The 25,657-nt window shown below is 44.7% G+C and overlaps 1 protein-coding gene across 1 annotated transcript in view; it reads right to left on the bottom strand.

The window, feature by feature from the left end:
* The window catches only part of rxrgb (retinoid X receptor, gamma b), a 55,491-nt gene that overhangs the window by 12,423 nt on the left and 17,411 nt on the right, over nucleotides 1-25,657 (bottom strand). The window contains exons 3-5 of the mRNA XM_083647834.1: nucleotides 11,294-11,532; nucleotides 5,900-6,044; nucleotides 670-849 (exon numbers count right to left, since the gene is read on the bottom strand). Coding sequence (XP_083503960.1) covers nucleotides 670-849; nucleotides 5,900-6,044; nucleotides 11,294-11,532 — 564 coding nt within the window. The remainder of the gene's footprint in view (nucleotides 1-669; nucleotides 850-5,899; nucleotides 6,045-11,293; nucleotides 11,533-25,657) is intronic.

Genomic DNA, 25,657 nt, shown 5'->3' with positions numbered 1-25,657 from the left:
AGGCAAAGTGAACGTCACTTCCTGCTTCAGCACTGTACCAGAGATTTTCTTCCGCAATTTATTTTCCCATAGACATTTCGTAAAATGCATATAAAAATAGTTTTATTTGGTCATAAAGTGATAAAAATAGTTTTATTTGGTCAAACCAAACGGTTCAGCTATATTTAGAATCGGGAGAGACCATAGAACATATCACTCGGAAAAAACAGATTTATTCACGTTTTGGTCCGAGTGAAATGTTATGCGATCTCTCCTGTTTCTAAATATATCTGAACTGTTTGGTTTGAACAAGTATAACAATTTGATAAGCATTTTACAAAATGTCTATGGGAAAATAAATGGCGGATGAAAATCTCTGGTACAGTGCTGAAGCAGGAAGTGACGTTCCACTTTGGCTCTCTATTGTACTTGGCCAATCCCCCGTGCTGTTCCGGTCATTCCTCTGCGGATCTGGAGAGAGTTGTAGACTAGCACATGCTTCCTCCGACACATGTGCAGCCAGCCGCTTCTTTTCACCAGACAGCGAGGAGTTTCGCCGGCAGGACATAGCGCAGGGGAGAATCACACTATCCCCCCCCCCTCAGTTCCCCTCCACCCCCACACACACACGCACGCACACACACACACACACACACACACACACACACATACACACATACACACACGCACCTTCTCTCTTCATGCCCATGGCCAGGCACTTCTGGTAGCGGCAGTACTGACAGCGGTTGCGCTGGCGCTTGTCGATCAGGCACTCCTTCATGTCTCGACAGGTGTAGGTGAGGTCTTTGCGGATGGTCCTCTTGAAGAAGCCTTTGCAGCCCTCACAGCTGTACACGCCATAGTGCTTTCCTGTAACACACAGTATCAGCACTGCTTTGAGCTCTCACAGCTGTATGGGGATTTCGGTTAAATGGCTGAAAAAAGGGCTGTCGTTAACAAAAGTTTATGAAACGTCGAAATTTGTATTCAGCAACAAAATCTACACAAATGAGGACCACTGTTATGATTTTCTAAGCGTACCTTGTAAATGCAATTTTGATCAATCAAGATTTTCAGAAAGCACTTCCAAGAGTCCCACAGGATGACTTTGCAAAGTATGAAAATTGCACTGAGAAGTTCCTTCAATCCAATGTGATGCATTGGTGAAGGCTAACAGGCAATGTACACCTGGGGTCAGTTGCACCAACAGGGCTTAAGACTGGGTATAAGCTAAGTTGGTCATAACTTTCCGACCTAACAGCTACGCCGGTTGCACCAAGAGGGCTTAAGCCTTCTTTTCACTAAGCCCAGGCGTAACTCTTACGCCTGGTCAGGAGGAGGCGTAAACTGCCTGCACCTATAACAGAGATCTCCGTGGTAGTCTATCAGCGGAGACCTGCTGTGATTGAGTCCTCACGGTCCTCATGGTCGTCAAGTCGCCTTCGAAGCATGAAATGCGATTATAATGACCTAGTTGTGTGGCTTAGCCTTCCCAAATGTTGACGGTAGTTTTTTAGAATTTAATACATAGAATTGGGAACGTTACATTCAATTTCATTCAGACTGCCTGGCACTCAATCGCCGCCATTTTCCCTCGGAGCTTCCACAGGAGGAGGGAGGGTGGGAGGAGGGAGGGTGTAGTGACGCACATACAGTAGTGGCCATAGACTGTATATTAGAGCGTAGTGGCACAGTGACGCTCCAAGCAGGTCGCGAGGCACATTTTTGGGCCAAGCAGGGGGCATTCCCCAGCAATTCACATGGACGCGCTTTGCTATGCCCGACATAGTTACGACAACCCGATCTCCAAAAAAATTGTAAAATAGCAACGTTTGTGGACAAACGTTGCTATTTTACAATTTCGGCTCAGAAATTGTAAAATGGTAACGTATGTGTCTACAGCGGTGGGCGTGGTTTGGGCATGGTTTACGGAGATTTTCTGTTTCTAACCCCTCCCCCTACTCTAATCCTAACCCTAAAATCTCAGAACGTTACTATTTTACAATTTTCGAGCCGAAATTGTAAAATAGCAACGTTGGTCCAAAACGTTGGTATTATACAATTTTCTGTGAGACTGTGTTGAGTTACGACCAGGCATAAACTGTGTTGGTGCAACCGGTATAAATCCACTCTTAAGACTGGTCTTAACAACGACCGGCATAGGAGTTATGACCAGGCATAACTAAGCCCTGTTGGTGCAACTGGCCCGGGCTGCGTTGCCGATCCGGTGAAACTGCCGGATCGACTCTCGCCCATGTTAATAGATGGGCAATAATACATGCGGAAAAATTACGCACCTGTTCTATTTTGGTCAGATCCTGCATACGTCTGACAGATTACATGAGTGTGGGTCTGTTCGCAGCCGTAGCGCATCTGCTCCGGAGCTGGTGGACATTAGCCTTAAGAGGTACCAGGTTTCAGGAGCAAGTTAAGGTAGCCTATTCATGTTTCCTGTATTCATCATTAACGGATGGCTTTACCGATTATTAACCCACTTTGTATCATTATAATCTGGGTAATATAAGCACATGGGCAGTGTTTACCTTGTCTCTCTGTTTTCCTCACAGAGATCTCCCATTTCCTCCTCTGGCAAAGCGCTCCGTTGTGACGCGTTTTACGTCACAACGCGTCACAACGGAGCTGCGGAAGTTCTGCTGGAGAGGCAGAATCTGCTCCGAGGGCGGCTGTTATTGTTTATTTTTATTTTTTAAACCCCAAAACCCCTTTTTTCAGCTTTTAACCAATATATATGGCTTTTGGGGTGGTGTGTGAAGAATTCTGGTCAAAATTTCTACATTTGAGACCAATCTGTTACCATTGTACCATTTGTATCATTTTCAGCTGCATAAGTGCCCTCTATGGGTTCAAACCTGCTTTTTTTTGCCTTCAAAATGTGGTACAACCTGACGTCACGGCGAACCAAAGACGATGGGATTTCAAGAAAGTAACTACCCTACTCCCCCACTCCCCCTGTACCCTTTCCTTCTTTGGAAGTCTGTTTTCACCCACCAGGAGGCGCAAAAACACATAGTCCGTCAGTCTGAGGCAGAGGGTAACAGTTTATAGTGTTTAGACATCAATATAAACCGTATTTGCTGTTAGTAGCCTATATGAGTGATTAATCCGTTGTCAATTGGATTTGAGAATTGTTGTATTGTATTGTTTGTTATATTGTCGTATGTATAACGTACTGTAGGCTACCACAAAATGGTCTTGTTGTTTACTCTGATGCTATGTCAATGAATAAAACGATTCAACCTACAGGCAAATGCAGATCTGTTCAGCAGGGCTGATGGTCTCCCTGTACAATATAGAACGTTAACTATCGGTGACATTCCTGATACCATCCACTTCCATGATCTTTATATGTTGTAAACACATAACTTTCACAATAGTGAACAAGCCCCCGCACTCGGCTCATTCAGAGCAGGCTGTTTTATAACTTGTAGGCTACCTGCTGCTCCTGCACATCACAGCACAGGCTAAATGATGCGACATAAATATACATTATGTAAAGTCATGGCATAAATGTGTTCTTATTGAAAAAGTATGTGTCAAGTAAGCTAAAGTCTTGTTGGAGTGGACATCACAGTACAAACGTGTTACGACGGTGTTACGGTTGTCAAACTTTAAACTTCACTACAGCACGTATTTGCGACGGATATATATACGGCCTGATTACATATATGTTTCACATAGGGTTGTGTTTTGATTTTTATGTTTTATTTTGTCCAATATTGAAATGTTCTAGAATTGCATGTTGTGTTAACACGTTCACTGCCGTCAACGAGTTGACTCGTCAAAAAAAATCCAACGGTTGACTGCCGTTGGCGAGTTAACTCGTCAAAAAAAAAAAAAAATGACGGTGGGACGTTGATCTAACCCTTTTACATCTCCTATAAAAATATGGGAGCCACCGAACGTGTACAACCCATTCCACCGACCCACTAAGTGGCGACAGTGCTCTCCAGACTATTGAAAGCCGAGCCAAAACTGCAGGGAAAAGCGTGAGGAAGCCATTCTCATACTGTAGGCGAAAACGCTTTCGCGCTGGAGCACAACGGTGGCGCACAACGGTGGGGGGTTCCAAAAATAGACTGGGTGGAACACACTTTGAAACACGCAGCATAAAGCCCAGAATCGCAAAAGCTTCATCAAAGCTCTCAACCGAAACCCCAAGAAACGAGCGAGCCCATCCAGACTCGCCCGACGAGGGGCAGCCAGGCAGCACAGACAACAGAAACTCGCTTGTGACACGCCCGCTGCAGCCACGGAGGGAGGAGGAGAACACACACGGAGGGAGGAGTTTGAAGGAGAGGGGGGTTTCCTGCTGTTATGGAGGAAATTACTGTTCAAAACTATTGTTTAGATAGATGTCTGATGTCTTACTGATGCCAAAAATAAATGGTTAAAGTGACTGTTCTATCGAATTTCACAAAAAGGCATTTTTCTCACCTTTCATTTTCAGACGCTGAAACCATGCTGTATTCAACTGCTAATGCCTACATAACTACTAACTCTACAAACTAACTCTTTTAGACAGAGAAAGCACACATTCTATTAGTTCTTTTGAGATATTTTGTGTTCACAAAATCCTAACAGAAAAGAATCCTCGGCTCTTGAAAGATGAGCCAGAATCCTCAAAAAAAAACCTTGGCAGAAGCTACCTACAGTAAAAAAAAACTGTTGGCAGTGAATGTGTTAACATGAATATTATTTCTATCTACCACTTAGCCTACTTAGGCTGATTTGGTTGCTTTTTCTTGTCAAAATTTATTACGCCCCAATGCATGCTGGGAGAGATGCAAATTTGTGTCTGTGTGTGGCATTTGGTAGGGGAGGGAGGCACACAACGTGCTGCTGCCCGGCTACCCACCTTTTTTCACCACTAGCACTGCTCCACAGAAGATAAGGTGCTGCATGACGTTTATAATTGACGTAATTGACGTAAGCTAACCTACTAGATGAGCTAACCTAGCTAACCTAACCTATGCTATCGGTGTGTACTGTACTATGTTTATGATTTGTGACTGTGGTGGGGTGAATGTGCAATGACGTATCCACACCAGTATGGGGCAGCAACGCACTAACCCATGTCTAACTTGTCTGTAAAAAGAAGAAGATGGATTGTGCTTCTGCTGTGGGCTAACGATAGTTACATGGCAGTGAATGGCAGTAAAGTAGTTCGCCACTGAATGACCAAATTGATATAACTTTCAACCATTTTGAGCAACGCTGTTTCCATACAGGCCACCAGCGTTGGCTAGTTGTTGATATTTATAAAGATTCTGTAGCTCTCAGATAACGTTTTTCTTGATGCGGTGGTGAGCAAACTGTCATGGCGTCATTTTCCGGTAAAACATTTCCGAAGTTTCCGTCTGAGCACAGCCAAAGAGTATAGTGAGACAAGAGGAGACGCCCTTTGCCTTCTTTTCTTGGTTTTTCCTATAGGTCTTTTCAAATCAAGCAGCATGCCGTTCTGCCAGAAATCTGGGGGTTTAGTCCTGCTTTAAGTATGCACACATCCACAGAGAATTGCCTGGAGAGCCTTAACGAGCCTTAATGACTTGCAGCTGGTGGGGGGCGGAGTTTCTGCAGGCAGCAGCAGGAGCATTTATTTCCGTGAGGTAAACAGAGAGAGAAGGTAAAACACTGCCCATGTGCTTACATTACCGAGATTATATACTGTATATATGATGCAAAGTGGGTTGAGTGGGCCATCCTTTATATGCTAAACTATGTTCATTACCCTTGAATATAGAGAAATTGCACAGGTGGTGTCAATTGTAATGCAGTTACAGATAGTAGATTTGATCATGTGTTTGATAGGCCCACTTTGAGTTGATCTGTGCAGCTTTGTTCCCAGCAAGCGTGTGGTTGAGATGGCTGATGGATGGAAGTTTGCCCTCCCCCCTCTTACCTGAGGAGCGGTCCCCACAGATGGCACAGATGTGCTTGGACATGCCCCCGGGGCTGGGGCACTGGTAGTTGATGTTTCCCAGGTTCTGGAGGCCCGGTGGAGGCTTAATGTCCTCCGAGCTGCTAACACTGTTCATCGAGTTCATCTGAGGATGGCGAAAGAGAGAGAGAGAGACAGACAGAGAGAGCGACAGAGAGAGACAGAGACAGACAGAGAGAGGGAGAAAGAGAGAGGGGGAGAGAGAGACAGACAGAGAGAGAGACAGACAGAGAGAGAGACAGACAGAGAGAGAGAGAGACAGACAGACAGAGAGAGGGAGAGAAAATAGAGAGAGAAGAGAGGAAGTTGAGATGGGCCAAAGTTGAACGACACAGAAGAGGAGAGGAAGGGTGTGTGTGGGTGTGTGTGTGTGTGTGTGTGTGTGTGTGTGTGTGTGTGTGTGTGTGTGTGTGTGTGTGTGTGTGTGTGTGTGTCGGCTCTCTCCTTTCCTCTATTTTCTCACTCGATCTTCCACCCCCCCCCCCCCCCTCTCTCTCTCCACCCACATTATTGTGAAAGTGTCTCAGGGTCCGATCACATGATTGGCCGGAGGGAGGAGCCGTGTTTTCCTGTTGCGAGGCTCATCATGTCTGTTGACTGACAGGCAGAGGGCGCTCATGTGCCAAGTCGCACATCTGAGAGTGAAGGAAAAATGTGACCACACTTCCTTCTCTACCCTGCTATTTAAATTATGATTTAGGAGTAATAATAACGGCCATGAAATAGTGCAAATGAATTCTTGAACAAGAATAAAACACTGATCCGTTAATGACTCAACCCCCCATTCAAAATGGCACAGTCTTCTACTTGTGCTTGCATAATCAATGCACTTGTTTTTGTTTGTATATTTTGTTAATTTGTTTGTTGATGTGCAAACGTGGGGAAACCATGTTGACCTACATACAGTAGGCTATGCCCTCCTCTTGTCAGCATGGTGACCTACATACGGTGGTAGGCTATGCATGTCCTCCTGTTGTCAGCATGTAGGAAGGACATCACTCTCTTTCTCTCTCTCTCTCTCTCTCTCTCTCTCTCTCTCTCTCTCGGTCCCTCAGGCTCGTCTTCTTTATTTATGAGCCTGTGCAGCACTCCACTCTCACTCTCTCTAATGGCAGCCTGAACTTAGGCTGCATGGCTTTGACCTTTGACCTTACAGCAGAGTAGTGGCACGCACAAGACAAACATCAACTATTTTTGTCTTTTCTTGTCTGCTCTCTCTCGCTCTCTCTCTCAGTCTCTCTTTCTGTCAAATGATTCAGAATTATACTACATGAGAAATCCTTTTTTTATATCTCTGTCTGCCATTCACTCTGCAAGTCATGTGAAAAACAACTCGAGCAATTGTGATCATCAGTGATATATGCGTTTAATATCCATTAAATCCTATCTTTAACAAGCCCAACCCACCCCATCCACCCCGCGGTCCACAGCAATATTGTCAATGTTATACCGGGTCTACGCTGCAAAAAAGGTTGGGAACCCCTGCTCAATCTTTCAATGGGCAGCAGGGGGCGACTCCACTGGCTGCACAAAAAAAAGGTCAGATTGTATAGAAGTCAATGGGGAAATTACCCTACTTGTCACTTGATTTATGACCTCAGTAAAGACTTTCCTAATGAGTTGATGGTCTCAATCACTAGTTTCAAGTCTTCTTCAACACAGGAACATGATGTTCATTTAGTCAATTATTGTCCCATTTAGAGTCAAATAAACAATAAAGCAGACTATCAGACTCAAGGCTTCAAAACGAGAGTCCAAAAAGCAATGAGTGATGTCATGGTAGCTACGCCATTTTTTTTTACACAGCCTATGAGGAAGAGAGAGAGAAGGGCAAATAGGGGAATTGGGAGAGAGATATATAGAAAGAGTGGGAGAGAGAGTGAGAGGGGAAGCTCTCTCACTCTCTCTCTCCCTCAGTAATCCATTACGGGCTAATTAATAGTTGGACTGCGTCTTAAGTCCCCTTGCATGACAGAGCAGTAACATAGCACGCAGGCCTGACCTTTAGGGTGAGAAGTTTAAAGGTCACGGGGAGGGTAGGGGAGGAGAAGAGAGCCAGGGCACACCGCCCAAACACACTGGATACGCATAACCTTCAGCCCAATGCCACATGACCACATCAACCAAAATACATGTGTTGATAGTTGGACACAGATGGGCCTAGCTGAAAGCAGACATTTTAAAGATGAGGCGCTTCCTCTCGCTGAGGTGGAGAGCTTCGAGAGAGAGACTGAGGTAGAGAGCTTCGAGAGAGAGGCTGAGGTGGAGAGCTTAGAGAGAGAGAGAGACTGAGGTGGAGAGTTTAGAGAGAGACTGAGGTGGAGAGCTTAGAGAGAGAGAGAGACTGAGGTGGAGAGCTTAGAGAGAGAGACTGAGGTGGAGAGTTTAGAGAGAGAGAGAGACTGAGGTGGAGAGCTTAGAGAGAGAGACTGAGGTGGAGAGTTTAGAGAGAGAGACTGAGGTGGAGAGTTTAGAGAGAGAGACTGAGGTGGAGAGCTTAGAGAGAGAGACTGAGGTGGAGAGCTTAGAGAGAGAGACTGAGGTAGAGAGCTTAGAGAGAGACTGAGGTGGAGAGTTTAGAGAGAGAGACTGAGGTGGAGAGTTTAGAGAGAGAGAGAGACTGAGGTGGAGAGCTTAGAGAGAGAGAGAGACTGAGGTGGAGAGTTTAGAGAGAGACTGAGGTGGAGAGTTTAGAGAGAGAGAGAGACTGAGGTGGAGAGCTTAGAGAGAGAGACTGAGGTGGAGAGTTTAGAGAGAGAGACTGAGGTGGAGAGTTTAGAGAGAGACTGAGGTGGAGAGTTTAGAGAGAGAGACTGAGGTGGAGAGTTTAGAGAGAGACTGAGGTGGAGAGTTTAGAGAGAGACTGAGGTGGAGAGTTTAGAGAGAGAGAGAGACTGAGGTGGAGAGCTTAGAGAGAGAGACTGAGGTGGAGAGTTTAGAGAGAGAGAGAGACTGAGGTGGAGAGCTTAGAGAGAGAGACTGAGGTGGAGAGTTTAGAGAGAGAGAGAGACTGAGGTGGAGAGCTTAGAGAGAGAGACTGAGGTGGAGAGTTTAGAGAGAGAGACTGAGGTGGAGAGCTTAGAGAGAGAGAGAGACTGAGGTGGAGAGTTTAGAGAGAGAGACTGAGGTGGAGAGCTTAGAGAGAGAGAGAGACTGAGGTGGAGAGCTTAGAGAGAGAGACTGAGGTGGAGAGTTTAGAGAGAGAGACTGAGGTGGAGAGCTTGGAGAGAGAGACACCATGAAAAGAAGGCTGGTGCTGCTGACTGTTACTAATTAAAACACATATGATCTGCTCAGTGGACCGTTTCCAGAGACTTTTCAATGTAGACAGTTCAACTTCCAGTCACTTCCTGTATCTGTTTTGCTACTGCCACACCCACTTAGGAGGCTGGTCAGCCAATGAAGTTTCCTACCATTGACAGACGAGACAGCCAATCACCATCTGATGATCACGCCCTTTTAGGAGACTAGAATTTAGGAGACTATAGTACCATTTCTTACTATAGCCAGAGCCTGGAGTGCAGTGTCTGGATATTGAATTGTCTCTGCTGTTTCTAATTAAAACACAGACGACGGTGGTGCAGTGGTAAGCGCTGTCACCTCACAGCTAGAAGGTCCTGGGTTCGATTCCCACCTGGGATGCTGTGAGTGCTGAAGGAGCGCGTGCCCGTCCGCATGTCCTCGAGTGCCCACCGCCCGGGTGGGGCCGTCAAAAGGGCCTTTCTGTGTGGAGTTTGCATGTTCTCCCCGTGCCCCCTGGGGGTTTCTTTCATATAGGAACCCCACACCAAAAACATGCAACATCCTGGTCGCTGAAGTGGTGCCTCCTCTGGTCGTTCGGGGCACCTGTTCGGAAGGAGGGGAACTCGTTGGAATAGCGTGATCCTCCCACGTGCTATGTCCTACCGGTGAAGCTTCCCCTGTCAGGTGAAAAGAAGTGGCTGGCTGCATGCCCATGTCTCGGAGGAAGCATGGAGCCAGTTTCGGCTCTCCCAAGATCGGCAGAAGGTGGAGCAGCAACCAGGATAAAAAATTTAAAATTAGCACTAATGGGGGGTAAAAATGGGATAAAAAAGTGTTTGCAAAAGTGTTCAAGTGAAATATTTTAAGTGTTAATCAGGGTGATGGCCTGTGGATAGCTGTTTTTATGTCTGGTAGTTTTGGCGTACAGTGCTCTGTAGCGCCTGCCAGAGGTTAAGAGTTGGAACAGATCATGTCCGGGGTGAGATGGATCTGTGATGATCTTTCCTGCATGTTTTTTCACTCTGGAGGAGTACAGTTCCTGGATGGAGTGCAGTTTGGCACAGATGATCTTCTCTGCAGTCCTGACTGTCCATTGCACGGAGATGGAGTTGCAGAGGACAGACTGGATGATGGTGGTGTAGAACTGGATCAGCAGCTCCTGAGGCAGTTTGTACATCCTGAGCTGAAGTAGGAAGGAAGTACAACCTTTGCTGAGCCTTCTTGGTGATGGTGTCTCTGTTGGCCTCGCACTTGAGGTCCTGGGAGATTATGGATCCTTGGAGCTTGTAGGATTCCACTGTAGACACAGTGCTGTTGGATATGGTGAGGGGAGGCAGTGCTGGGGGGCTCCTCCTGAAGTCCACTATCATCTCTCCAGTTTTCAGTTTGTTCAGCTCCAGATTGTTCTGACCGCACCAGAGGGCCAGCTGTTCCACCTCCCGTTCAACCTCCCATCCCGTTCATTTCATGTAGAATGCAAAACACATATAACTGTCTTGTTAAACTCCCATTCCAGGAATATTGTTATTTACCGCGGCTCGTCGGGCCCTTCAAGGCGGGCAGCCAGCACCCTTCCTGGGCTTGGAAACGGCAGTCCGCACGGAGGCAGCCAGCTGCCCGGTCCCTGGGATTCTGGAGCTCGCGCATTGAGCCAGCCAGCGAGTACGCACTCCACAGGGCTGTGTCTGTTTACACGAGGAGAGGCTCCGTGAGAATGATCAATTGTATCGTCTTGGGTTGATGTTAGCTTGCCATTTAGCTTGTATGCTAGCTAGCTAATATTAGCTAGTAACTGTCGCAGTCAGCTCCATGCGCTGTGTGTCTGTGCCAGTTGGAAGTGCTCTGGGCACGATATTCAAAGTGCTCTGCTATGAAAGAAATGCATTCTGTGTGGCCCCGTGTAACGCAAGATTTGCTTAATCTGTTTCAACTGCAATTAATCACATTTACCTTTTATCAATACATAACTTTTCTACCCCAAGAAGCGTAAAAACTTTTTTGTGATATTTAATTTTCTTTTGGAAGTTTCAGTGTTTGTACTCAGGTTTTTAATGCGCAAATCGAAAATGTGCATAAAAGCAAAACGGCACCGCTCTCAGTCAGAGCTCTCACCTGTGGACTGTGGTGGAGCGCTCCAAAGTTCATCTGGGGCGTGGAGGGCAGCGATATGGAGGGCGAGCCCAGGGACGAGGTGATGACAGAGTAGGGCGAGGGCAGGCCGTTCATGGGCGAGCCCAGGGTGTGCATGGGGGAGGGGAGGCCCCTGGAGGTGCTGATGACCGACGGGTGGCCCACCATGACACCCATGGGTGGCGGGTGGCTGTGAGCCGTGCTCATTGGCCCTGAGGAGTCTGTGGGGGAGAGGCAAGGGAGAGAGAGGTTAGAGAGAATGGAGACACATGGGAGAGAGAGGTTAGAGAGAATGGAGCCAACAAACATAGCAATATGGACAGCTCCAGACTTTATAGCGCCAGACATGCCTATTTCCCCAGTCATTCAAAGTGCACATCAAAGTGTATTAATTAGCGGAGCTTTACTGTATGTCTGTAAAATCTGCATTGGATATGAGTCTGTTACTGAAGGACTGTCTAAAGTTACCGCTTTTATTCACATCAGTCATTTCTTTGAACAGCGGTGATCCTACAGCAGCTTCAATACACCCTCTCAATAACCTCAATAAAACCTGCATGTCTTTTTTTGCGAGTGTAAGTAATGTGTAATCTATCTCAGTCTAAATGTCCAAAATCCGTAGGCCTATTTAGACCATAGATTTAGGCTCAATGAATAATAATGATCTCTATCACTCATTATGTGTTTGGTCGCATTGATGGAATAATTCCTATAATACCAATAAAAAAGAATGATAATAAATCAATAAAGAAAACTGCTGAACTGAATCGACACGGTGCGGGCATAGTTTTCATTGATCAAAATGTTGTGGTCACATATTGGCAGCAGAGTGGCATATTTCATACAAGGACTATGCTGGAAAAAAAATATGAACATTTCAATCACATCACACAGGCCAAAAGCAACACAGTTGCAGCTGAAAAATGTAGGAGTAGCCTAGATATGAATTACATCTGTGTGCAGGCTATCCCATTAAATTGCTTAGATGTAGGAGGCTATTCTGCAACCCAATGTCAGCCTCAGCTCCGTTGTGCACACAGCACCCTAATGCTGATTCAGTGATATTTCTCCCTGCACCATTCAGCTGCAATCGGCAGTAGCTACTTGGGAGCAAATAAAAATGAATAAATATAAAAAACATATTCCAAAGTGGTAAGTAGGCTTATTTTAAGTATGTACAAGTGCAATGGTTCTGTCCTCGATTAATTCAACAGGAATGTTAACAGCCGTTAATGTTTTTTTCTTTTGTGATTTTCATTTGAATGCAATCTATTTTTCATGCGGGGATCCCATATGAATGGTGACTCGCTGTTTCCAGAGAGCTGATTGGTCAGGTGGGTCTTTCATGGGTTTTTGATCTTTCATGGGTCTGAACTTAACCTGCCCCATATTACCCTTTGTGCTTGGAATGGTCTCACTACACTGAGAATGCACACACACACACACACACACACACACACACACACACACACACACACACACACACACACACACACACACACACACCTAACACGCAGACACACACACAGACACACACACCTAACACGCAGACACACACACACACACACAGACACACACACACACACACACACACACACACCTAACACGCAGACACACACAGACACACACATATACACACACACACCTAACACGCAGACACACACAGATACACACACAGACACACGTACCTAACACGCAGACACACACAGATACACACACAGACACACGCACCTAACACGCATACACAAACAGACACTGAGACACACACAGATACACACACACACACCTAACACGCAGACACACCGTGACACTTGGCTCAGTGCCAGTGGTCTTAGTTAAATGTCACATTCCTGTTGTTGGGGGGGCCGGGGGGGGGGCACCTGTAGGAGCACCAGCACAGCACACAGAAGTCTTCACCAGATCCTGCTGCACCTCCAACCTGGCTGTTACTCTTCTTCCTGTATCCGACAACCATCACATTATAACCTTCCCATCTCCCTCCCCACCTCTCACCCATCATACTCTCACACTATCACCACCTGACGCAACCTAAAAGCTCTCTCACCTACCTCCCTCTCTTCTGCTGTCCTCTCCTTGCTTCCCTCAGCCGAGCAGTTCTCTCTCCTGTCCACCACTCTTCTATCCTCTCTCTCCTCTCTTGATTCTCTCTGCCCACTCACCACTAAACCTGCTCGATCCTCTCCTCCTGCTCCTTGGTCGTCTGAATCTCTGTGAACTCATCAGAGCTTTGTGCAGCTGAGAGGAGATGGAGAAAATCACATCACCCTGAAGATCTCTCTTCCTACCACCTTATCCTCTCCAACTTCACCTCTGCTGTCTCAACAGCAAAGACTGTTTTCCACCTTCTGGTTACAGTAGGTCACAGCTATGGAATATTAAATCATCCATCTTTGCTCACTACATCTGCCTTTCTTACCCCAGGTGTGCATATACAGGTTAAGAACTTCTTTTTTTAATACAAAAATGTGAAATTATTATCGGTTATCATATCGGCTGAAAAATCCATTGTCGTGCATCCCCAGTTACAAATAGTACATTTAACATGAATTACACAGTACATAAATTTAACACTTTGTGTACTGCCACGGTGCCACCACCTCTGGGGAAGAATAGGACCATGTAAGACGCGTAGTTAAACTCTGGTTAGTGCAGTGTTTCTCAAAGTGTGGGGCGGGCCCCCCCTGTGGGGCGCAGTGGCATTACAGGTGGGGCGCAGGGGGAAATCCAGAAATGCAGCACAGAACCAATGTTTTGACCATTTTGACGTCTGACTTCTTTCCCGGCGAGCAATAAATGAACCTGTAGTGACTTCTGTAGTGACTTCGCATTCATTCCATGGATGGTTCATTCATATTGCCAAATATTTGAACTTGTTTTGTTTAGTTTTGCACAGGTTGCACTTTATTGTTATTATGTTGAAAATATGTGCAGTGCAAAACAGGTTAATTGCAGCCTCTAATACAGTGATAATAAGACTTAATGCAATTTTAATGTTATTTTTGCACAGATAGAACTTTATTGATATCGTTATAATAACAAAGTGATTGCACATTTCATTAGATTTTTATCTGATGGAGCAATCTGGTTAACTTTGTTCGTTCTAGCAAAGTGATCGCAATTGCAATTTCCGTTTGATTTTAATTTATTATTTAAAAATCCACAGATGTAGCAGTCACACAATTTTGTATAAAGTTGAAATGGAAGTTGTTTTTTATTTGGACAACATTACTGAAAGAAAATAGAAAGGAATGGTCATGATCTTGATGTTATTTCAATAAAAGTTTAACTTGTTACAATTTTGTTGGGGCGGCGCCGGTGGGGCATGAACATTCTTCCTCCTCCAAAGTGGGGCATGACAGAAAATGTTTGAGAACCACTGGGTCAGTGTCTCCCCCCCAAAGTCTATTAAGAAATCCCCCCCCAAACCCTATAAAGTCTATGAATCCGCCCCAGTGTTGGGAAGTAACGAGTTACTAGTAACGCGTTACTGTAATAATATTACTTTTCCAAGTAACGAGTAGTGTAACGAATTACTAATAGAATATAAGTAATAATATTACCGTTACTTCAAGATAAAACAACTCGTTACATCATTACTTTTGTTGAGTCCATTCTGTGATGCCGCTGCGCTGCAAAACGACACGCAGTCGGCATTCACTGATCACAAGCAGCATGGCTTTTAACGCTCCCAAAACAAGGTGACGTCACCGCAGAGCACATTCAGAGCACCAACAGGCAGGCAGGCACACCTTCCTCTCTGCCCTGCTGAGCCAAGGAGGAAAATCCGTGGCTGGATATATTCCCATGACTTTGTTTTTGTCGGGAAGAAAGGTGACACGAACATCAAAGTCAAATGTAAACGGTGTCCAGGACAGGTAGGCTACTAACACTCTTTCCACTGTGAAAAACACGAGCTCAAACTTCCTATTACGTTAACGTTACGAGAGGACAGCACAACAGAAACCGGAAAATTGTTAAAATACAGAGATAACGTAAAAACTCACAAGCTGGTGGACATCAAACATTGCTGTTATTATTGTCAGGTTAATGTTAATGTTGCAGAGCTAACGTTATTTATGACACAAACTTGTTACGCAAAGATGTAGCCTATACGTATTGAGTTTGCATTGGCAGTGCATTATACTGCATTCTATAAAACAGAAGCTGTTTAAGATTGCATCTTGTCATCACTTTGAGCCAGGTGTGCTCTTCATCAAGCATCTCTGTAGGAAGCTGTGCTCTGGCAAAGCGATTAGTTTAAATGGAACGGCACATAATAGACCTAGTTCACACATTCGCACGGCAAAGTCTGCATTTTGATGAGAAAAACGCTATGGGCCTTTTTCACAATGGCCATTTGTGTCTAGAAGACAGAGTATACACAGGTGCAACCAACTAACTAATTAGGGCTCCGGCACTCGAACACCTAAATGGACTGGAAGTTGGAAGCCCTAATTAACATCTTGGTGCACCTGTGTTACATCCTGCCTTTTAGACACAAAATTGCTGCAGTGAAAAAGGCCGATTGCCATTTGTGTGGAATGTAACAATGTATGTAACAAATTACTTTTGGCATGGAGTAATAAGTAAAGTAATAATATTACTTTTGAAAATAGTAACGAGTAATATGTAATATATTACTTTTTTAAAGTAACGTGCCCAAGACTGATCCCCCCCTATCTGAAGAACGGGGGGAATTCCCCCCCACGTTGCAAAATGAATTCCAGGCCCTGAAATTTGTTGCAGATTTAATCATTTAGTTTCGAGCTTTAGGAAATAATTGAACCATCCTCAGTCCCGTCCCCCCGTAGTTACTGTTGCTAGGTAGGTCAAACATTTAGCATATAGCTGACAGTCTAACAAGAGTGTCAAACAAACCTTCACACTCAAGAACTAGACGCCATCTTGCAATGGGATCACATCAGCCCGCCACTTAAAACCAATGATTTCAACAAATTGGGAAATAGAGAGGAATGTCACATCGTCTGCTTGGACATAGCGTTTCTTACACACACACACACACACACACACACACAAATACACAGCTGGCCATTCACTCCGTCTCTGTATGCCAGGGAACAGATGTTGTGCAACTTCCTGTTTAGCATGAACACTCCAGGCTCCGCCCCAAACCCCCCCCACTCCTTCACCCTGCAGGCTCCACCCCCTCTCTCCCTGCCCCTCGCTCGCCCTGCAGCCCTCCTTGACAGGAAAATATGGATCGGGGCCTCCCGCTCTCTCTCTCTCCCAAGGAGCTGACTGCATTTTATTGCACTGAAATACACCCAGAGAGATTGGGCACGTTATGATGTTTATTATCTCATGTTTTTTAATGGTCTGTGATGGACTAATTTTCCGTTCAAGTAATATTACTAATAACTAGATCTTCACCTACAGCTCACCGCTACCATGAAGGGAGCACATGCTCAACTTGTTGGGGTGCAGATTTGTCTAATGAGTGAGCTTATTATGTAACGGAGGGTAGAGTGCGGGACGGGAGGGGACGGCATGTACTGTGTCTGATTCTGTGCACTGACCCCCCTTTTTATGAGCACGCCAAATTCCCCCGCGTGCTCGTAAAGATCTATCTATTCTATTCTGGAAGTGCTGAGTAGGAGATCGTAACGGGGCTGAAGTCCCTGCAAGCCAACAATGTGCAGCCCTCTGCTCTGTCTGACTGTCCCCAAGCCAGAAGAAGAGATGAGGAGAAGCTGCTGCGTGCTGCTGCTACACGGTGACACACATCTGAGAATCCAACCCCCCAAAATAGTCCAGTTATTTTAACACAAAATGTGGGTCAACCTCTCACTATTTGCAACAAAACCAAACTCAATGGATTTTGATGTTATGTTCTATATGTTCATAGGACTTATGAAACAATCATTTTGAACATGGCTCTATCCAAAATTATTGTTTCATTTTGTTGACATATTAGAGCCAAAGGTTTTTACAGAGAGGGTAATATGTCAACAAAATTAACAGAATTTTGAACCTGGATTTATCCAATGTTCAGATTTCTGTTCTGGAAATGTATGCAAATTAGACCATATTTATGCATCATTTTGCACAATTAAACATCAAATTTCAGAAAAGGTCTCATTTCTGCAGTTCTGCAGAGAGGAGCCCACGCCCAGTCAGCTGGTGGGGATTCCTAAGAGAGACTGGGTCAGCGAGGTGAGCATGCTTTGTGAAGGGTGTGTGTGTGTGTGTGTGTGTGTGTGTGTGTTTGTGTGTGTGTGCGTGTGCGTGTGCATGTGCGTGTGCGTGTGTGTGTGTGTGTGTGTGTGTGTGTGTGTGTGCGTGCGCGTGCGTGTATGGAAGTAAGCCAACATGTTCACAGGAGGAAGTGTAAATCGGCTCAAGGGGGCTATCCTTGAATGACCCACCTCCACTGGCTGTTCTGTTCCACCTCCATTCTATGTAAATCACCTCTATACAAAGAGGACTGTGGAATGCATGTGACTGTGCTGACTGACACAGTCTCTCTGGAGAGAACAGTCTCAAGCACTGAACATGTGACTGTGCTGACTGACACAGTCTATCTAGAGAGAGCAGTCTCAAGCTCTGAATACATGTGACTGTGCTGACTGACACAGTCTCTCTAGAGAGAACAGTCTCAAGCACTGAACATGTGACTGTGCTGACTGACACAGTCTATCTAGAGAGAGCAGTCTCAAGCTCTGAATACATGTGACTGTGCTGACTGACACAGTCTCTCTAGAGAGAGCAGTCTCAAGCACTGAACATGTGACTGTGCTGACTGACACAGGCTCTCTTGAGAGAACAGTCTCAAGCACTGAACACGTGACTGTGCTGACTGACACAGTCTCTCTAGAGAGAGCAGTCTCAAGCACTGAACATGTGACTGTGCTGACTGACACAGGCTCTCTTGAGAGAACAGTCTCAAGCACTGAACATGTGACTGTGCTGACTGACACAGGCTCTCTTGAGAGAGCAGTCTCAAGCACTGAACATGTGACTGTGCTGACTGACAGTCTCTCTGGAGAGAACAGTCTCAAGCACTGAACAGGGCCTCGACAGACGGACTAATAAACCATCATAATAAACCGGTGTCCCAAAAAATCTATTCGCGTAAGAATGGCGATTCTTACAAAGAATCCATTCTGAATCAACTTCCCAAATCTTTTTTTTTAAAGTAAGAGCATTTTGTTTGTTTGTATTACTTTAAGTTATTTTTCTTGAAGTCACTAAGAATACTAAGGGCTCTGGAACAGATGCGGTACAGATCCGGTACGACTACGAACAGACCCACACTCATCTAATCTGTTAGACGGATGCTGGATCCGACAAAAATAAAACAGGTGCGTAATTTTTCCGTACCGCATGTATCGCCCATCAATTAACAAGGGTGAGAGTCGATCCGGCAGTTTTACCGGATCCGCAACGCAGCCGTAACGTATCTGGTGTACATTGCCTGTAAGAGTCACTAAGAACACTAAGACATTTTCATTTGTGCAAGCTCGACATAAATAAATGTCACCTTTTATCAGGTTTGCCCTTGTGTGCTCAGTGTTGACATTATTGCAAACAGTTGATACAACTTTTTCAAATATAAATCTACATCATCTTATAGACTAGGAGTGGATCCTGAAATCCCCCTATAGAGAATTGATTTTGAACGGGGAATCATTCTGAATCGAAAATCGATTTTGAATCTAATCGTGAGGAATCTAAATTGAATGGTAAGATACCCAAAGAAAAGCCTTTCCAGCCTCGGCCCGTGTTTGCAGTCTCTCCTGTAAGTGTGTGTTTGAACTGTACAGCAGCAGCACTGAGACCTGCTATTGGAGAGAAAACAAACAGAGAGCGGAGCAGGCGACCTTTGACCTCTGGCGTCAGAAATCAAAGGTCGGCTGTTGCCAAACTCCTGAACCAAGTTCAACAGAGCTGCTGGAGCCCGCAGCTGCTCCGAGCGAGCATTCTGAGAAAATGCTGCACCGCTGCGCTAACCGCTAACACAGACGGACTTTATGAGAGTCTCAAATAATCCCATTAAATATAGTGGGACATTAAGATTTAATATGAAGCACTTTAGTCACTAAAAGTCTAAATGCATAGTCGTTTGTCTTGGTGAGAGTATGACAGCTGAGGACTTCCACAATATACACTAACACACTTGCTACAAGGACATGAGAGCGCTACATATCAAGTAAAGGAGTAGTGCCAGTGCACACTGCACACTACTCTGTACTAGGGTTTCATATTTTTCCCGAAAATGAGGCATACCGGGAAACAGGAAATGATGCCCTCTTTCCCGGGAAAGAGTGAAAAGCAAGTTGTGAGGTGACGTAAGGGTCCCACGCACGACCGACCCCCCTCTCAAAACACTCCAATTGAAAACAGAATTATTTCTCTAGGCCTATTTTACAAGTATGAAATCCTTTATGTTACTACAATAATTATTAGGTGTACTTTTGATTTGGACTTGTATCAATTTCAAATTATGGAAAATTCTGCAATATTCCATGTTTGACAGTTTACACCATTTTTATTACCAAATTCCATCCATTTTTTCTGCATTGTAATATCGATCAGATTAGCCCTACCAACAGGCCTCAATATCGATCGGATTAGCCCTACCAAGGAGGAGGCAAGTCCCCCGCGCGTGCATGGTGTCCACCTGCAGGTTTTAGTGTGTGTGTGCATGCGTGCGTGTGTGTGTGTGTGTGTGTGTGTGTGTGTGTGTGTGTGTGTGTGTGTGTGTGTGTGTGTGTGTGTGTGTGTGTGTGGCATTGCAACGATTAGTCGATAAATCAATTAGTCGATCAACAGAAAATTAATCGCCAACAATTTTTTTATGATCGATTAATTGTTTAGACTTGTTCATTTTTAAGAAGAAAGAAATCTTGAATGTGAATATTTTCTGTTTTCTTGAATCCTCTAAACTGATTCTCTTTCAGTTGTGGACTGTTGCTCAGGACAAAAGACCATATTTGAGGATGTCATCTTGGGCTTTAGTGGAAAAGTGGCCGACATTTTTCAACATTTTGTGACATTTCATAAACCAAACAGCTGATCGAGTACGGTAATCGAGAAAATAATCAAGCGATTAATCGATCATGAAAATAACCATTAATTGCAGCCGTATATATGTGTGTGTGTTTGTGTGAGTGTGTGTGTATGCATGTGTGTGTGTGTGTGTGTGTGGCAGCGCTGTGACCAAGTGACAGAGAGCAGAACACATCCTAAAGCAGTCAGAGGACCAGCCTGTGGAGCTCATTAGATACAGTAGACATGTCATTAGGAAATCTCTTCAAAGAGCCCTCCACACACACACACACACACACACACACACACACACACACACACACACACACACACCCACACACACTCCCACATACACACACTCCCACATACACGTCCTCCTCTCACACACCCTCCCAGATACATGTCCAAACATACGCCGTCCCTGCGATAGAGAAGCACATCAAATCATCGACACACTGGCACAAAGTCGCCACCCTCAAAACATTCTCAATTCTTGGCTAAATGAGGTTGATGTCTGCTCAATTGTGTCAGTAAATCCTCTTATCCCCGGGTAAGTATCTGCAGCCCGACAGGCCAGCTGTCCAGAAGGTGGGAGGCCGGGGAGGGAGGGAGGGAGGGAGGGAGAGAGGGAGAGAGAGCCAGGCAGGAAGGGCTGGGGTGGGAGTGGGGGTATGGATGGATGGATGGATGAATGATGGATGGATGGATGGATGGATGGATGGATGATGGATGGATGGATGGATAGAAGGAGGAGGGCAATTGTCCCTCCCCTCCCCTCCCCTCCCCTCCCATGATGGCGGCACACACTCCTAAATCTCTCTGCTGGCTCACTGAGAACATGAGATCATCACTTGAGAAAGGCCTTGTTTTTCTGTCTATCTCAGCTGATTGAACAGATAGAGAATAATGTGGTAGAGAGAAAGAGAAATCCAGATATGATCTACTGTGACAGAAACAGAAAACTGCCTAAAGCCGTGAACGTTTTCTTGTAGGACACGTCAAGGGATGACGTTCCAATGTGTGACTGACTGTGTGCTTTTGGAGTGAAATGACATAAAGTGAGGAACAAAACTATTTGCTACGGGAAGAGGAACAGCACTGAGTTATGTAGCATTCTACAGGAACAGCACTGAGTTCTATAGCATTCTACAGGAACAGCACTGAGTTTTGTAGCATTCTACAGGAACAAACAGCACTGAGTTCTATAGCATTCTACAGGAACAGCACTGAGTTCTGTAGCATTCTACAGGAACAGCACTGAGTTCTATAGCATTCTACAGGAACAGCACTGAGTTCTGTAGCATTCTACAGGAACAAACAGCACTGAGTTCTATAGCATTCTACAGGAACAGCACTGAGTTATATATCATTCTACAGGAACAAACAGCACTGAGTTCTGTAGCATTCTACAGGAACAAACAGCACTGAGTTTTGTAGCATTCTACAGGAACAAACAGCACTGAGTTTTGTAGCATTCTACAGGAACAGCACTGAGTTCTACAGCATTCTACAGGAACAGCACTGAGTTTTGTAGCATTCTACAGGAACAGCACTGAGTTCTGTAGCATTCTACAGGAACAAACAGCACTGAGTTCTATAGCATTCTACAGGAACAAACAGCACTGAGTTTTGTAGCATTCTACAGGAACAAACAGCACTGAGTTCTGTAGCATTCTACAGGAACAAACAGCACTGAGTTCTATAGCATTCTACAGGAACAGCACTGAGTTCTGTAGCATTCTACAGGAACAGCACTGAGTTCTGTAGCATTCTACAGGAACAGCACTGAGTTCTGTAGCATTCTACAGGAACAGCACTGAGTTCTATAGCATTCTACAGGAACAGCACTGAGTTCTGTAGCATTCTACAGGAACAAACAGCACTGAGTTCTGTAGCATTCTACAGGAACAAACAGCACTGAGTTCTATAGCATTCTACAGGAACAGCACTGAGTTCTGTAGCATTCTACAGGAACAGCACTGAGTTCTATAGCATTCTACAGGAACAGCACTGAGTTCTATAGCATTCTACAGGAACAAACAGCACTGAGTTCTGTAGCATTCTACAGGAACAGCACTGAGTTCTATAGCATTCTACAGGAACAGCACTGAGTTCTATAGCATTCTACAGGAACAAACAGCACTGAGTTCTATAGCATTCTACAGGAACAGCACTGAGTTCTGTAGCATTCTACAGGAACAGCACTGAGTTCTATAGCATTCTACAGGAACAAACAGCACTGAGTTCTGTAGCATTCTACAGGAACAAACAGCACTGAGTTCTATAGCATTCTACAGGAACAAACAGCACTGAGTTCTATAGCATTCTACAGGAACAAACAGCACTGAGTTCTGTAGCATTCTACAGGAACAAACAGCACTGAGTTCTATAGCATTCTACAGGAACAAACAGCACTGAGTTCTGTAGCATTCTACAGGAACAAACAGCACTGAGTTCTGTAGCATTCTACAGGAACAAACAGCACTGAGTTCTATAGCATTCTACAGGAACAAACAGCACTGAGTTCTATAGCATTCTACAGGAACAAACAGCACTGAGTTCTATAGCATTCTACAGGAACAAACAGCACTGAGTTATATATCATTCTACAGGAACAGCACTGAGTTCTAGGGGTGGGGGAAAAAATCGATTCACCTAAGTATCGCGATTTTTAATGTCACTATTTTTTGGATCGATCTTTTATTCCAGAATCGATAATCGCAAAAAAAAAAAAAAAAAAAAAAAAATTGTGTGTGCTTGCAGTCAGGCCACTCACTGAACAGCAGGCCAGGCGCCGCCTACTGGTTTACTAGTGGTTTTATTACTTTATTAGTTAGTCTGAAGTAATAATTACACTTCAGGGTTAAAGTGGGTGCATCTCATTGTAAAATTGGACTTCAAACGGCCCAAATCTGGCTTCAAACGGCCCAAATTTCACACGCGTTGGCCCATATCGGCCTGGCCTGCTTGGTATCTAATGCCCGGCCTGAATTATGATCCCAGTCCGCCCCTGTTTTCAGTGTTGGGCAGTAGCTTGCTACAAGTAGCGAAGCTACATAGCTTAACTACATTTCTCAGTAGCTTGGTGGTAGCTTCACTACTTTTGAACCAAGTAGCTTTTTCAGTAGCTAAGCTATTTATAGACCCAAGTAGCTTGTAGCTTCCCCCAAAAGCTACAAGCTACTCGCCAGGAGATTTCTGTTGCGGTTTGGATTAAACAGGAGGAGACATGTCAAGTGTGCCTGTGTAGCCAATAAAGCACTTTCAGTTCCATTATGACGGACAACAAGTGTTGTTGTCTCATCCTTGTTTTTTAGCATCCTTGCCTCTCTTGCAGCAAGACCCGGCACTATACTCTGCCTCTGATTGGGTTGGGTTTAGGCAATGAAGACTGACGATTGGTTAAGGGTAGGGCAAAATATGTCATGTGCTGATGAAGTCACATCAGCAACGAACTTTGAAAGATGGCAGAGCCAGAGGGAGCCACTGGCAGTGATAAAGTTCAGGTTTTATTGTCTGTTTTTGAATATTGTGCCAGTGAGAGTTTCAGTGTGTTTTATAATATAATAAACAATCAAAATTAGATTTTTTTTGTCTGCCTATTTGTTTGGTGGAAAGTTGTTCTTTGACATGAAGTTGATTCAATGTGAGAAAAAAAGTAGCTTTGATGTAGCAAGCTGCTTTTGCCATGTTGCTCGTAGCTTAGCTTGCTACATTTCTCTGGGGATAGCTTCAATGTAGTTTAGCTATATTTAATCGAGAGTAACTGATAGCTTAGCTTACTACATTTTCCAAGTAGCTTGCCCATCACTGCCTGTTTTTAACTATATCGCCCAGCCCTACTCATGATATATAATATACAGTCTCTAGTGTATGATTCAACTTTTCCCATGTTCTAATCTAGTGTAAAAAAGCAAACAAACTGAAAAAATAAAATAAAAAAATAAACAAAAATCGCAATAAATCGTAATATCGAATCGCAATAATCGTAGAATCGCAATACTTAAGAATCGCAATATAAATCGAATCGGCACCCAAGAATCGTGATAGTATCAAATCGGGAGATAAGTGAATCGCCACAGCCCTACTGAGTTCTGTAGCATTCTTGTCTTGTTGAAAACATGAAGAAATAGGAAGATGTGTCTCCCAAACCGTGTGGCTGTCACAACATAAGGCTTTGACCCTCAGGTCTCTGTCCTCTAGTGAACTCTTTCCTGTTCTCTCAGTCTCTCTCTCTCTCTCTGTCTGTCTCTCTCTCTCGCTCTCTCCCTCTCTCCGCCCCCCATCTCTCTCTCTCACAAGATATAGGCTATTTCCTTAAAGCCCCCCTTTTGTATTTTGTCATGAGATATTGCATGTGTTGCTGAGTCATGTGACCTGGCATGTTAATTAGGCACGCTGTTCGCCTTTTTTTAAACACATAACCTCATTTTGTGCTGAAAGTTAAAAAAAAAAAAAAAAAAAAGAGGAAAAGAAAAGAAAAGAAAAAGCTGTTGCTCAAATGGAATCATGATGACTCAATGGAATGCTACAGTGATACATCCTGTCAATTTGATTCTGACTGAAGATGAACTATGTTAGCTACAGTGTAGGAATTTAGCTAGGGCCAAGGGCAAAAATGCCCCCAAGAAATCTCAGAATGCCCCTAAAAGCCATGATCCAGGGGCAAAAATTACATCCTGCCGGTGAAGCTCCCCGCTGTCAGGTGAAAACAATCGGCTGGCAACTGCGCATGTGTCGGAGGAAGCATGGTGCTAGTCTACAGCTCTCCCTAAATCGGCAGAGGGTGGAGCAGCGACCAGGGCAGCTTGGGGAGAAAATGGGGGAATAATCAGAAAAAAACTTTAACCAGTTAACCAGTTCGAGTCACACTGTTTCCAATAACCCCATCAGCTTTGACATCTGTTGGCTGCTTGTTCATAATAAAGCAATATTAACGTTAATTTAACGGATTTTATGGAGGGAATGCTGTTTCCGTGGATCCGTGATCCAACGACTCATGGGTCATTTCATTGGTCAACACTATACCTGGCATTCTATTGGTTGGAGATTTCTGACAAAAAGAGAAGAAATCCAAGAGCAGAAGTTTCCAGAGCGCACAGAAGCAGTTTGACTGCGACAAGCAGTTTGAGGACAAGCAGAGCAAATGTAAGCGTGAGCAGGGGCGGGGTTACTTACAAAATCTGAACGTGAAATCTATCAATCATGCTCTCAAATCGCTCTCAAAATGCTAGACCGTGCTCCTGATTAAAGATAGGAATATAATTCCATATTTCTGGTGTAACCGCCGCTGTAGCGCAGACAAAAATTATTGAA

Source organism: Poromitra crassiceps (genome assembly GCF_964638095.1).
Source record: "Poromitra crassiceps genome assembly, chromosome: 12".
NCBI lineage: Eukaryota > Metazoa > Chordata > Actinopteri > Beryciformes > Melamphaidae > Poromitra > Poromitra crassiceps.
Note: the sequence above shows the minus strand (reverse complement) of the source record. Positions and strands in the feature narration are given on the sequence as shown.